This window comes from Notolabrus celidotus, chromosome 20 (genome assembly GCF_009762535.1).
Source record: "Notolabrus celidotus isolate fNotCel1 chromosome 20, fNotCel1.pri, whole genome shotgun sequence".
In the NCBI taxonomy this organism is placed as follows: domain Eukaryota; kingdom Metazoa; phylum Chordata; class Actinopteri; order Labriformes; family Labridae; genus Notolabrus; species Notolabrus celidotus.
Window position 1 is genome coordinate 11,126,528 of NC_048291.1, and position 14,249 is coordinate 11,140,776.

Below are 14,249 nucleotides of genomic sequence, written 5' to 3' on the forward strand. Positions count from 1 at the left end.
CAAAGATGACTTTTTATTTCATAAACATCAGCAGTCATTACATGAAAAAAATCAGGGTTGTATAAGAGACCTTTTGTGTTGTGGTTGAGCCGGTAGATCAGGACTATACAGCATTGCAAGACAAGACAAAGCATGCTGGTTTCTGTGCATATACCTGGATCAACGCCCCAAAGTAAACAATGAAGTGTCTTAATCCTTTACTCCATTATGTCCTCTGTGTCTGACAAAATGAGGCTGACACAGTTTCATCAAATCCGCTCAGACTCTGACGGGAAGAAGTGATGCACAATTTAGTTTTTGGCACAAGTGAGAAAGTTGTTTATCATTCAGAACGGCAAATTATCTCTATCATCCCTTCCACACCTGTCTCTATGTCGCTTCTTTCACTGACACAGATTCAATGCATCACAACAGCTATTGGTCCCAGATGAGAGCACCTCCTGGGCTTCTTTTCCTGGCAGAAGTGAGTCCTCTGTCATGAGTTTGAAGATCTATGTCAGCTGCTGATGGTCTGGCATTGTGGGGTTGAAGAAACTGGGGGACATTTCATTGCTTTTACAGTTTGATCCTTTTCATCTTCGTCTTCTTCTGAACTCTCCCCGCTATCGGAGTGGTGGTGGTTCCCATTTGTTTTTGTGCTCTCTCCGTTTTTTTCTAGTCGGCCATTCTTCATGGATGCTTTCCTGGTGACGCTGACCTCATTGTCCTCTTCGTCCTCTTCTTCCATTTGGCAGTTTGGGTCTTCATCCTGTGCGTCATCGACATCATCTCCATCTTGTTTCTCCTCATTGCTGCTGCTTGTTCCTTTCTCCTTGTCGATTGTAAAGAAAGGCTGTGCAAGAGGGGTGGTGTCCATTTCTTCATCTTGGTCCATGCTACAGAAAATGAAACAAAGAAACATTAAAACCATAAACTGTCATCTTTTCTACAACATTTATTCAATAACTGATGACACCTAACAGTGTATTGTATAAGTTTCACCTGCCCTCGACTTGGCGGCCTATCAGTGTTACCTCCCGCCCTAATGATATGTTTCAAACAGGATGAGAAAAAAACTGGTATCATGTCTGGTTTAACTGTAAGAATGCTGCCATGTAGAAAACCAAACCAACGTTTCCACTTTAGGATTCCTATGAGAACAAAAACAAAACCACAGTCTTTGTCTAAGAAGGAGTCTGCTGCTGGATCGATTACATGCTGTATTTTATGTCACATTTGACCCACAAAAGAACAGTTTCCCTTTTACCGAGCCGGAATAAAGTATGTTGTACGGACCACAACACTGAAGGCACTTTTACTGTGGTGGATGGAGAAACAAGGAAGTAATAGGGCTTTCGTACGTTCCAGCGTCCGTGACAAGACAGAACCTCCGGTCAAAAATACGCAGTCCATGCAGAAGTGTTATAAACTGCAATTCATGAAGCATCTGCTTGAGGCTGGCTGCGGAAACACCGGAAATCACATACACACCAATTCAAAAAAGGTCTGGGACGCCATTGGCCTAGCGGTCTAAGTGCGCGCCCCATATACAGAGGCCACAGCCCTCATTGCAAATGTTGCAGGTTCGATTACAGCCTCGACCATTTACTGCATGTCCTCCCCCACTCTCTAATCCCCACATTTCCTGTCTCTCTTCAGCTGTCCTATCAAATAAAGGCAGAAATGCCCAAAAAACCTATCTTTAGAAAAAAGGTCTGAATAGCTAATTTCTCTATCGGCACACACTGTACAGGGGGTGATTTTTTTTCTAACGCTATTGTTCAGAAGATATTAAGATTACAAGTTTTGCCCATTTAAGAACATGACTGACTTCATTGACAGTCGAGAATACTGTAGCTGTTGGCTCGGAGACTAAACCCCGCCTCTTTACCTCACACTAAGTTTGGTTGAGTTCAGCATTTCCAGTATGGCTGCATTCATACTGACCTGCCTAAAAACAACCTGCTCCCATTTTATTACTAAAGCAAAAATGTGTCATCTGTTAACGTCCTGCACCAGTGGGTCAAATATGTGCAAGTGCAATTCACTGATGGGCAATTTAGCCTGTCTTCAAATGGAATTTGTTAGCTTATGGTTAAGCCATAGGGAGTTGTGTGCTTGGTATGTTTGATGTTTAAGACACAAGAATAGGCATTTAAGTGCATTTAAGTCATGAGAGGAATGCTGCAAAACAGCAGCAACATACATACAAGAAAAGAAAACACAAAAGCATAATAACAAAAGGACAAAGAGGAGGCACTTTGGAACATATTTTTCCTCAGAGAAACAGAATCATGAAATTGCAAGGAAAACTGAAATACCACTTAAATTATGTTACAGTAGCTAAGCAAAAAATCAGCCTGGCCAGTAAATATATCCCCCTGGCAGGGCTTCATGTGTGAACGCAAACAGACATATTTTTAATCCCCAACTGTGTCCATGCTGTATTTCCCACCTGACGACACAACTGTCTCAGCTCGGATCTCATCCTGCCTTGCTGACATTTCTAAATGGATGAGGGAACGTCACCTACAGCTCAACCTGTCCAAGACTGAGCTTATTATCATTCCAGCCAGTCCCACTATGGACCCACAGATCAATATCGAGTTTGGATCACAAAACCTCATGCCCACTAAGTCTGCCCGAAATCTGGGTGTCATGATCGATGACCAGCTAACCTTCAAGGTTCATGTTGCCTCGATTGCTCGGTCCTGCCGTTTTTCCCTCTATAACATCAAGAGGATCAGACCCTACCTGACAGAACACGCAACACAGCTCCTGGCTCAAGCTCTTGTAATGTCACGCATTGACTACTGCAACTCTCTACTGGCAGGCCTCCCTGCATTCACAGTTAAACCTCTGCAAATGATCCAGAACGCAGCAGCATGTCTGGTCTTCAACCAGCCTAAGACAGCTCATGTCACTCCCCTGCTCATTTCGCTACACTGGCTTCCAGTTGCAGCTCGCATCAGATACAAAACTCTAATCATGACTTACAAAGCAGTCACCAAAACCGCTCCAGTTTACCTGGAACCCCTCATCCAGGTCTACTGCCCTTCTTGCCGCTACACTCAGCCTCTGAAAAACGCCTAGTGCTCCCAGCACACAAGGCCTCAAAATCACTAGCTCGACTCTTCTCTTCTGTTGCCCCTAAATGGTGGAATGAATTGGCCAACTCCATTCGATCTGCAGAGTCCCTCTCTACTTTCAAAAGACAGCTAAAGACCCAGCTCTTTAAGAAGCACTATGCACTTAGCTAGACTGTTCTCCACTGTTGTCCCCAGTGGCAGATCATGTCTTCCAGCTACAATTGACTCGCACTGTCCTGCTCTACTCTGGGAATCTGTGTTCAGCTCTTGAGTGACCCAGCACTTGGTACTTTGGTCATTATTGTGGTGATGTTAATTGTTGATGATGATAAAAGAAGGTCTTAAATTGTTTGGTTGCTTCATTGTAGATGTTCCTCATTTTGAAAAAAAAAAAAAATAATAATAAAATCCTTACTTACTTTTGTGCATTGCCTTTACACTGCTTGGCAGTACCTGCACCCAAATTGACTTGAAGCACTTTGTTACTCGTGCTGATCTTGTTTCCTCTTGTCTAGATCTTTGCTTGTGTTGTTCTTGTTCTCATATGTACGTCGCTTTGGATAAAAGCGTCTGCTAAATGACATTGTAACATTGTAACATTGTAACATCTTCCCTGCTAGCCCTCTTTTTAAAGAGAAAGAGAAACATACTTTATTAATCCCCAGGGAGGAAATTCAATTTTTTCAGTTGGGGGTTCGGGGCCTTGCTCAAGGGCACCTCGGCAGTGCCCAGGCAAGTGAACCAGCACCTCTCCAGCCACCAGTCCACTTGCCAAACTTCGTCCATACTGGGACTCGAAACGGAGATCCTTCGGTTCCCAAACCAAGTCCCTATGGACTGAGCTACTGCCTCCCCCAAAATGTCAGCTTTGATTTTTTTGTTTATGTTGAAGCATCTCTGCTGTATAAGTTGTGTTTTGTGGAGATGTGCTGGTACATGTTGAAGTGATACTACCACAGAAACATTTATCATCACAAAAGACGACTTCTCCTGCATACCCAACACAGCCAACCCCTTTCAGCTCAAACAAACAGAGCATGAGCAGAGTTGTGGGACTGCGTCTGACACAGAGAATCTCTGGCATGTGTGAACAGCTATGTGCTGAAAGTTTCAAAGCCTTAAGATCCGGAAATCATCTATTGTGGAGTTTTTCTTGTGTGAAAAGGGCTTTTGTCAGAGTTTATTCACTCCAATCTTTGAGACAAATTCCAGTTGTATATGTTGAATACCTTTCTGGGGTTTTTCAGCTCCCTTGACCCGTAGTTTCCTGTAGCTCATTGTTGCAAATTGCCTGCTGCCGTGGACCTGCTTAAGCCCAACTGTTTTTCAGTCTCACGTATCTCTATTATTTTTATAGTTTTGTCACCCCCTTTTAGCTTAAAGTTAGGAATAGAAATCAACGCCTTTTCCCCTTTTAATTCCTTAAACCAATTAGATTCTATATACATATCCAACATTGCTATAGCCCAGACATATCTTATTATTGTTTCAAGCCTCTTAATAATCAATATCTCAAGGTATCAGTGTCTACTGTTCGTTGTGTGTTTCGTTTGTCCCACTATTATAAATCTTTCATTAAATAAACTGTTTATACCATAGAGAAGTTGTCTGTATACTCATTTCATCAGTAGGTTTAGCCAATACGCATGTGAAGAACTCCTGACTTCATGATTTCAGATGATGTCAGATGTTTTTCAGATATAATAATAGAGGCTGATCCAAATTATTAAACATAATCAAATCTAATTATCAAGGTAATTAGACGAGAGAACGCCCGCTTGTTGAGGTGGTGCCCTAAATAATAGAAGGAAAGTATTAATCTTCGAGCTGCTTGAACCCAACTGGTGCAGGTCTTAGATTGATGTTGGGTCTCTTTATATAATATAGCAAAAATTACCATCTAGTTCTGCTCTATGCCTTGAAATACCCTTTGTTGTGATTTGGCTCTATACGAATAAAGTTCATTGATTAAATATAACAAAAGAAGTGGAGTGCTTGTGGACTTTGAGTATAAGTGATGCCTGAGTGGAGCTGTGGTGACTAATGCATCTTGAACATTAGTGTTACTTCATCTTGACCTGCTTACATGTTTCTCATTGTCTCACTGGTACAATAGTGAACACTTAACAGACACAGCCCCCATTTTGTACGGACTAAAACAGGGTTTCCTCATTTTAATGCAGGGCTCTCTCACCTGGATGGAGCTCCAGCCACTCTCATCTTCTGCCACATGTAGTTCAAGAACATGGACGCCTGCAGCATTTTGCCGATCCTCTGCATGTGCCTCTCTGTTGGAGACAAGCATGAATTATTATACAGGAATCATCAATGCCCTATTTCTTTTATATATGCATATATATATTTTTTTTTTTTTGGGGGGGGGGGTTGTCTTTATTCCATAGGACAGCTGAAGAGAGACAGGAAATATGCGGAGTAGAGAGTGGGGGAAGACATGCAGGAAATGGTCAACCAGTCAGGGAATCGAACCGGCGACCCCTGCTACAAAGACTGTAGCCTCTGTATGTGGGGCGCTTAGACCGCTAGGCCACCAGCGCCCCCAATGCCCTATTTCTATTCATTCGCCTGTTGACATCTTTGAGTCCAGTCCTACTTTCCATCACTGAAACATGCAAGCTTGCCACGCTTGGTGCTCGAGCCAACAAAACTATGTTCCCACCCTGTTTTTAAATTGTCTTTTCATGTCATCATCTTCACGCCTTGCCCTCTGGCTGGCCCGGCTGTTCCCTCCATTGTGTTTTCTTGTTATCATTTACTTTTATATATCCTAGGGTGTGGATGCAGGTCTTGCTTTCACATACAGGTCCATATAAGGAGTATTTTAATCCCTTCTGCACATGACCTGTATTCAATTGATAAAATAATTCCCCTCCTCCTCTAGCATACACAAACAGATGTCACCCGCTAACCTGTGTATGGGATGAGTCCCTCCAGGTGTGTGCGGGTGCCCTGGTACAGCAGCAGCTCCTCAGGCGGCAGGTGTGTGAGGAGCACCTGCAGGATGGCCTGTGCATCCTGACAGTTTCTGGCATTGGTGTTCCAAACCACGCAGTAACGCAGCAGTGACTCTAGGAGGGGGTGGAAGTCAAAACAGGGTTGAGTGATGTTGGAAAGTTAAAAGAAGAAAATACACTTGAGAGACTTCAATACATTTGGCATTGGCAGGCATTGTTTTCTCAGGTTGTTGATATGTCAGTCATCATGAAGTGGGTCATTCTATCTTTGGAATGCCAGTAAGCCATGAAATTCAAAGTATTTTTAATATTGATATCCATCAATTTTACAACTTCATCTACTTTTCTGCAATAAGGAACAAAACCTCCAGATTGTGTTAAAAACATTGTGACACCTGATTTTAGTTGTCCGCTATTCAATTCAGTTGTATTTGTATGGCACATTTCACACAAACTGAGATTAATTAGAAATGAATTGTTTAACCCTCAAAACCACCTCTTTTAAATATTTTTCCTTGTATAATTCTGTAGAGGACAATAGAGACCCTTTACCTTTCTGATCCACTCGAAGCTTCAGCACCGTCTTCTCCAGCAGCTCTTTACTTTCCTCTCCTCCTTGACGGATCGCTAAAAGAAACATGGAAACAACACGTCAGTTATGGAGATCACAGATGAAAAGTAATAGTTCATGAACAATATTATCCAGTCTTCTCACAGCTCTACCCCCCGCCTCTTGCCCAATTATAGCCAGGATTGGTCCTTGCCCACAAAGACCCTTAACAGTATTGGTGGAGTTAATGTAGTTCACCTTGATCTTACCAGGATTATTCCCAATGACATACAAAACCTAATTTTTCAAGGGCCAAGACAGCAGCACAAAATGTTTCACACAAAGAAAAAGACAAAGACAAACAACCCACTATAAAAAGTAAACATTAAATCAATAAAGAGATTATCAGGGTTCAGCAGTAAAACCTGCGTATACACCGGTCAGTATTTCAAACTTGAAACACTCCAAGCTAATAAAACAATTAAAGGAGACCCTACAGCTCAGATCAAGATAGGGCAAAAATGATTGCCCCCCCACTTTGACAAAAGAGAGGGCAGGATGGATGTTTGAATGTTGAATGTGATGGATGTTAGAATTGATGGATGTTTGATTGTTAGATTTGATAAATGGATGGATGTTAGATTGGATGAATGGATGGATGTTAGATTGAATCGATGGATAGATTTTAGATTGGATAAATGGATGGATGTTAACTTGGATGGATGGATGGATGGATGGATGTTAGATTGGATGGATGGATAGATTTTAGATTGGATGGATGTTATGTTAGATCAACTGTTGGATGGATGGATAGATGGGTGTTAGATTGGAGGGACAGATGATGGAGGAATGTAAGATTGGATGGATGGATGGATGGATGGATGGAAGTTATATTGGACGGAGGGATGAATGTAAGATCGGATGGATGGGTGTTAGATTGCTAATAAAACAATTAAAGGTGACCCTACAGCTGAGATCAAGATAGGGCAAAATGATTGAAGGCACTTTGACGAAAGACAGAGCAGGAAGGATGGATGTTTGAATGTTGGATGTGATGGATGTAAGAATTGATGGATGTTTGATTGTTAGATTGGATGAATGGATGTTAGATTGGGTGAATTGATGGATGTTAGATTGGATGGATGGATGTGTGTTAGATTGAATGGATATTATATTAGACGTATGGATGGATCGACTGTTGGATGGGTGGATGGATTTACAGTATCTCACAAAAGTGAGTACACCCCTCACATTTCTTCTAAAGATGATGCACAAGAAAGTCTGCAAAATTTTTTTTAAGACAAGCGGACTAAGGACATGGATTACTGGAACCATGTCTTGTGGTCTGATGAGACCAAGATAAACTTATTTGGTTTAGTTGGTGTCAAGCACGTGTGGCGGCAACCAGGTGAGGAGTACAAAGACAAGTGTGTCTTGCCTACAGTCAAGCATGGTGGTGGGATTGTCATGGTGTGGGGCTGCATGAGTGCTGCTGGCACTAAGGAGCAACAGTTCATTGAGGGAACCATGAATGCCAACATTTACTGTGACATACTGAAACAGAGCATGATCTCCTCCCTTCAAAAACTGGGCCACATGGCAGTATTCCAACATGATAATGACCTCAAACACACCTCCAAGATGGCCACTGCCTTGCTAAAGAAGCTGAGGGTAAAGGTGATGGAGTGTCTCCAGACCTGAACCCTATTGGTTCAGGTCTGGAGGTGGAAGAGCGCAAGGTCTCTAACATCCACCAGCTCCGTGATGTCGTCATGGAGGAGTGGAAGAGGATTCCAGTGGCAACCTGTGAAGCTCTGGTGAACTCCATACCCAAAAGGGTTAAGGCAGTGCTGGAAAATAATGGTTGCCACACAAAATATTGACACTTTGGGCCCAATTTGGACATTTTCACTTAGAGGTGTACTCACTTTTGTTGCCGGTGGTTTAGACAGTAATGGCTGTGTGTTGAGTTATTTTGAGCGGACAGTGTGTTCTCCCATGAAAAGATATAATTAAATATTTGCAGAAATGTGAGGGGTGTACTCACTTTTGTGAGGTACTGTATGTCATATTGGAGGGATAGATGATGGATGAATGAAAAATTGGTTGGATAGATGAATGTAAGATTTGATAGATGTTATTTTGGATGGATTGATGGATGTAAGATTAGATGGATGAATGGATGGATGTTAGATTGGATGGATAGATGTTAGATTGGATGGATAGATGATGGATGTTATGTTAGATACATGAATGGATGTTAGATTGGATGGATGGATGTTAAATTGGATGAATAGATGATGGGTGTTATGTTGGCTACATGAATGGATGTTAGATTGGATGGAATGATGGATGGATGAATGGATGGATGGACATGGTGTGAAACACCTTTGCACCTTTAAAACCTTGGGTTATAAAATGCAAGTTATGTATGAGCGGAAATTTTGAATAAGATTAAAGGGGACCTCGTCTGACACGAAACCTGGAATTAAAGTGACAGGCAATTGAACGAGTAGCTAAATTACAGTTTTGCATTGACAGCCTAACCCTATTATATAATGCAACAAAACCGATGGGTTACTAAGGTGAGTATGTTGATTGGACTAAATGTCAAAAGAAGTGATACCTCAGGCACTACACATGTCAACATAGAGGAGGCAGAACCCTTTTGATCAGACAAAAACATTTCTGGTTGATTGAATAAGAGTAAAGCGAGCGATGTCAGTGGGAGTAAAAGTCAGTGGTGTTGAATAATATCTGAAGACACCTGGGAACCAGCTTGTAATTACTGACCAAATGCAGACATTATTATATCTCTTCGTGCTAAAAATAGAAAAACACGTGGAAACTAAAATAATCAGAGTCAGGGTTATGAAACAGGGTTATGAAACAGTAGTACATAACTATCATCGTCATCGATACCACTTTGCATTATCTTTTCCAGACCGAGAAGAATGGAAGCCTTTTGTTTTGCAACGCAATGTTTGCTGATTCACCACTGTATTCATTCAAGTCTTGAATCCTCAGATTAAGACATAACTCCCATTGTTGAAACTGATATACTAAGATACCAACCCAGATACAAAATAAACAAACTTGTTGCATACGCTTGCTTTAAAATAACCTGTGTCCCAGAAACCTCTTTATTCTTGTGCCAGCTGGGATTCCCAAAGTCTCAAGGAGGGGGGGGGGGGTCACTCGAGGTTGACAAATGCTACTGCACATATCTGTATGATGAGTTTTGACTTCGTTCTGCTCATCTCTGAGTCACTGGACAGGACAAAATGTGCTACTCTTTGAGGGATGCATCAATGCTTGAGTTACCAAACTCTTAAAGAGAGGAGCCATCCAGAAAGGCAGATGACAGAGATAAAACAGCAGGTTGTCAAAGAAAAGACAGTTGAATGGGCAGAGGAATGACAGAAATGCAGAGTTTACAGAGGGGATACAACGTCTCAGAGGAACACAGACTACAGGAAGACAATGTTTACACAGTATACATGCAAAACGAAAGTCACAACATGATAAAGTAGACGCATCCCATCTCCCCTTTCTCTGATTTCCACTTCAAAACTAGTGGCCGCACATAGTACCTTTGATCACAGTGAGCACCGTGTGAGGTTGGTCCAGAGAGATGGCGAGACCCAAAGCCTTCAGGTATTTCTTCTCATGGAGCAGGTTGGACAGCTCCTGTTGCCTTGGCAAACGAGGTAAACAAACACACACGTTCAGACACAGTAAGAAAAAACTATCTGCACAAAGATTCTCAGTTTTTAATGTTACAGAAGTTAAATGTTGTTCCCAAGCATGAAAGAAAAAGGATAAAAAGTCAAAGTCACGTGTACTTTTGGCGTTGGTAGGTTTCGCAGTAGTAAAAAAGAACGTCTCATAAATTATACAAAGTCAAATGAGCAACAAGATTGTTTTACTATTAATGTCTGGTTGGAAACAATGGGCCCTTTTGTCGTTACATAACAAGAGGCTGAAAAGAAGAAGGAAGACGTTCAGTTCAGTCTTCCTTCAAAATGATTGCAGCAAGAGCTGTAATAACACCATTTTCCAGCTGTGTTCATCTGTTGTTCAAAAATGTGGTGGATTAAGTGCTAACAAATATTTGTATCAGGATAGAATAAGAGTTAGGATTTGTTTGCAGCCTGACAGTGATGGATTATTTTACCAGAAAGACCACACATCTCTGAGTGCACGTATACACACATCAGTGAGCAAATATACACACATTAAACTAAACAAGTGTCTGAGTCCTGAAATTCCTTCTTTCTTATCTGAGCTGCAGCACACAATCAACCCTGACCTTCTCTCAGGTCAGACCTTAGCTTAACACAGTCGCAGACAAACAGGATTGAGCAACAAGGACATCTCTGGCCTCAGACAGAAAGACGACAAGACTTTGTTTGTCCACTTCTTCAGAGGGTGGAACGAATGACACCAGCCAGCCCGCTCTGTGACCCCTTTTTTTTATGGCTTAAAATATAAATCTGTGTGCAACTTACTTGAGTATCTGATCCTCCTGCTTGGCCTGCTCCTCTGCAAGCTCCACTTCAGTCACATCCTAGAGGGGGAACAAAAAATAACATGTTTGTAGGAACATATATTTCTTTAAACTCCATTAGAAGAGTAAAGCCACCTGGGTGGATATAGGAGTAGGTAAAGCAGGTCTGTCTCAGTTTTCTGCAGGTCTTTCAGGAGAGCATGGTCATTATTGTTTAATCACTTTATCAAAGCAATGGTTTCAAATGTTTCTGAGGAAATCAAAGACAGACTATGCTTTCTTGCTGTTTTTGAGCTTTGAGCTTGAAATTGTCTTTAGTTCATGCATTGATTTTGATACTTCACTAAAGAATAATGTGGACATCAATAACAAGTGTGGACTCTTTAACCCTCCTGTTATGTTGCTTTTTAAAGTCTAGGAAATATATGCCTTCCAAACCTGCTAAATGCAGCATACAAATCTGGGCAGCATGTGAGAGAAGAGGTGTCTCTTGTTAATTTATCAACATCACTTCATAAAAATTAAAAGATTCAAAATTTAAAAAGGAAATACACAAAAATCTATGTCATTTAAAACTATTGTATTTAAATTTAGGGCTTTCCAAAGAACAAAAAAAGTTCTAACTTGAATTTTAATAAAAAATGAGTGAGTTATCCTCATTGAACCATGATCTGTGAGAATTAAAGAACACCAATGAACTATATATTGATTTGAATGGACACTTTTGGATAATTGAATATGCCCCGGGTCAAATTGACCCAGGAACATTAATGCTGTTCCAGAGAAACAAACATAACAGGAGGGTTAAAGACCACTCCCCTCAGATGACACCTACCAGCCACACTGTGATGTTAGAGTCTGCCGAGCCGGTCACCATTTTGTCGTCTTTGCGGGTGCTGTGGAGACCCCACACTTTGTCCTGGTGGGCGTCTAGCGTCTTCACACACTCATTGGTCTTTATGGTCCACAGCTTCACTAAACCATCTGAGCCACTGAGGAGAGAGCAGGATGAGGAATACTTGGTTAGTACTGCGTTTGAAGAGTTAAGACTCTTAACAGCTGACATTACTGTCAAAAAGAGACACCATTGGGGGTCGTTGGCCTAGCGGTCTAAGCATGCGCCCCATATACAGAGGCTATAGCCCTCGTGGCAGAGGTCGCAGGTTTGATTCCAGCCTCAAGCATTTACTGCATGTCCTCCCCCTCTCTGCTCCCCACATTTCCTGTCTCACTTCAGCTGTCCTATCCAATAAAGGAAAAATGCCAAAAAACATATAAATACAAAAAAAAAAAAAAAACAAGACACCAAACAGACCAAATCCACAACTCATACTGATTCTAACCATGTTAACAGTGTTGAAAAAATAAACTCTTAAAGAGACAGTATTTGGTGGAAACTGCTAGATATATTTTATGAAATTTGGACTTCATACATACAGTCCTGCTCACCATTATTGGCACCCCTTCAATTTTTGCATCACCTCTACAATATCTTCAGAAATAAATGAAAATGTACAAAAGTTATATCACCAAGATCTTTTAATTGGAGTTCCAAAGTACTTTAACAAAGAAAATAGTTTTTTCAACTTAAATATTGTAATTTTAAAGAAGAAACAGAAAAAAACAGCATGTGCAGCAATAATGGCACCCTTCTTTAATATATGGTTGCAGACCCTTTGGCAGTGATGACAGCCTCCAAACGTTTCTTGTAGCCATCTATAAGCTTCTTGCACTTCTCAGTATTTTCTCCCACTCTTTCTTTGCAAATTGTTCAAGCTCTTGAACATTTGCAGGTTTCTTTTCCCCAATGGCAGATTTCAGCTCAAACCAAAGATTTTCAATCGGATTGAGATCAGGACTCATTGCTGGCCATTTTAAAACAGTCAATTTTTTCCTTTTCAACCATTCCTGTGTGCTCTTGGATGTGTGCTTTGGGTCTTTGTCTTGCTGGAGGACCCATGATCTTCGTCAAACCAAGTTTTCTTACACTGGGTAGGACATTTCGCTCTAAAATGTCTTGATAATTCTCTGATTTCATGATTCCTGTGACACGTTCAAGGCCTCCAGTACCAGATGCAGCAAAGCAGCCCCACAGCATTATGGATCCTCCACCATGCTTAACTGTTGGTAGGGTGCTCTTTTCCTTGTAGGCTTCATTGCGCCGTCTGTAAACACACTGTTGGTGTGCATTGCCAAAAAGCTCTATTTTTGTTTAATCTGTCCACAGAACATTTTCTCAGAAGGATTGTGGTTTGTGCAGGTACTCTTTGGTAAAGATTAGTCATTCCTTTTTATGTCTTTTCCTCAGCAATGGTGTCTTCCTTGGCCTTTGCCCATGAACCCCTGTTTGGTTTAGTGTGCGGCGTATGGTACTTGTTGAAACCATGACCCCAGACTGTTCCAGGTTGACCTTCAGGTCTTTGGATGTTTGACGTGGTTTTTTTCTACCATTCGCAATAAGAAGACTTATCTCATCAATTTTTCTCTTCCACCCACGTCCAGGGAGATTCTTGACAGTTCCATGCTTGGCAAACTTCTTAATAACATTACCCACGGTTGAAACAGGGATACCAAGGTCTTCGGATATGGCCTTATACCCTTTGGAGGTCTTGTGTTTGCTAATTATCGCACTTCTGATGTTCTCAGACAGCTCCTTTGTCTTCACCATTGTGATACAGGAACAGGGGACAACAGATGGCTTTTTTAAAACATGGAAGTCATCATTCATTGTCTAATTCATGTCACATGGGCACAGGCAATTTATCCCAGGTGATTCTTATTTTTGATTTACCACAGGTGAGTCACAATGTGTTTCCATATTGAATTACAGCAAAGGGTGCCAATACCAGTGACACAGCAAGCTTTAAGTTTTTCTTTTTTTTCCTCCCATTGTTTATTGTTTTAAACTGTTGTTTGTCATTTCTCTTTTGTATCAAACACAAGTTCTCTATAGAAAAAAAATGTTTCACTTGATTCATTTTTTTCAGAAGATATTCCACGTTATGTACTTAAACTTCAGGGGTGCCAATAATGGTGAGCCGGACTGTATAGCCTTTTGTCTGTTAGTTGGATGAAACAAGGAGTCGCGGAGCTTCTTACAGCTATTTTGCACTATTTTGAGTCAATTATAGACCATGAAGAGTGAGTTT

General features: G+C 41.2%; 1 protein-coding gene across 1 annotated transcript in view; it reads right to left on the reverse strand.

Moving 5' to 3' along the window:
• Positions 1-14,249, reverse strand: part of tbl3 (transducin beta like 3) — a 25,240-nt gene continuing 10,991 nt past the window's right edge. Inside the window, exons 17-23 of the mRNA XM_034710967.1 lie at positions 11,936-12,092; positions 11,102-11,160; positions 10,184-10,287; positions 6,593-6,667; positions 5,996-6,154; positions 5,263-5,356; positions 1-875 (exon numbers count right to left, since the gene is read on the reverse strand). Coding sequence (XP_034566858.1) covers positions 497-875; positions 5,263-5,356; positions 5,996-6,154; positions 6,593-6,667; positions 10,184-10,287; positions 11,102-11,160; positions 11,936-12,092 — 1,027 coding nt within the window. The 3' untranslated portion in view covers positions 1-496. The remainder of the gene's footprint in view (positions 876-5,262; positions 5,357-5,995; positions 6,155-6,592; positions 6,668-10,183; positions 10,288-11,101; positions 11,161-11,935; positions 12,093-14,249) is intronic.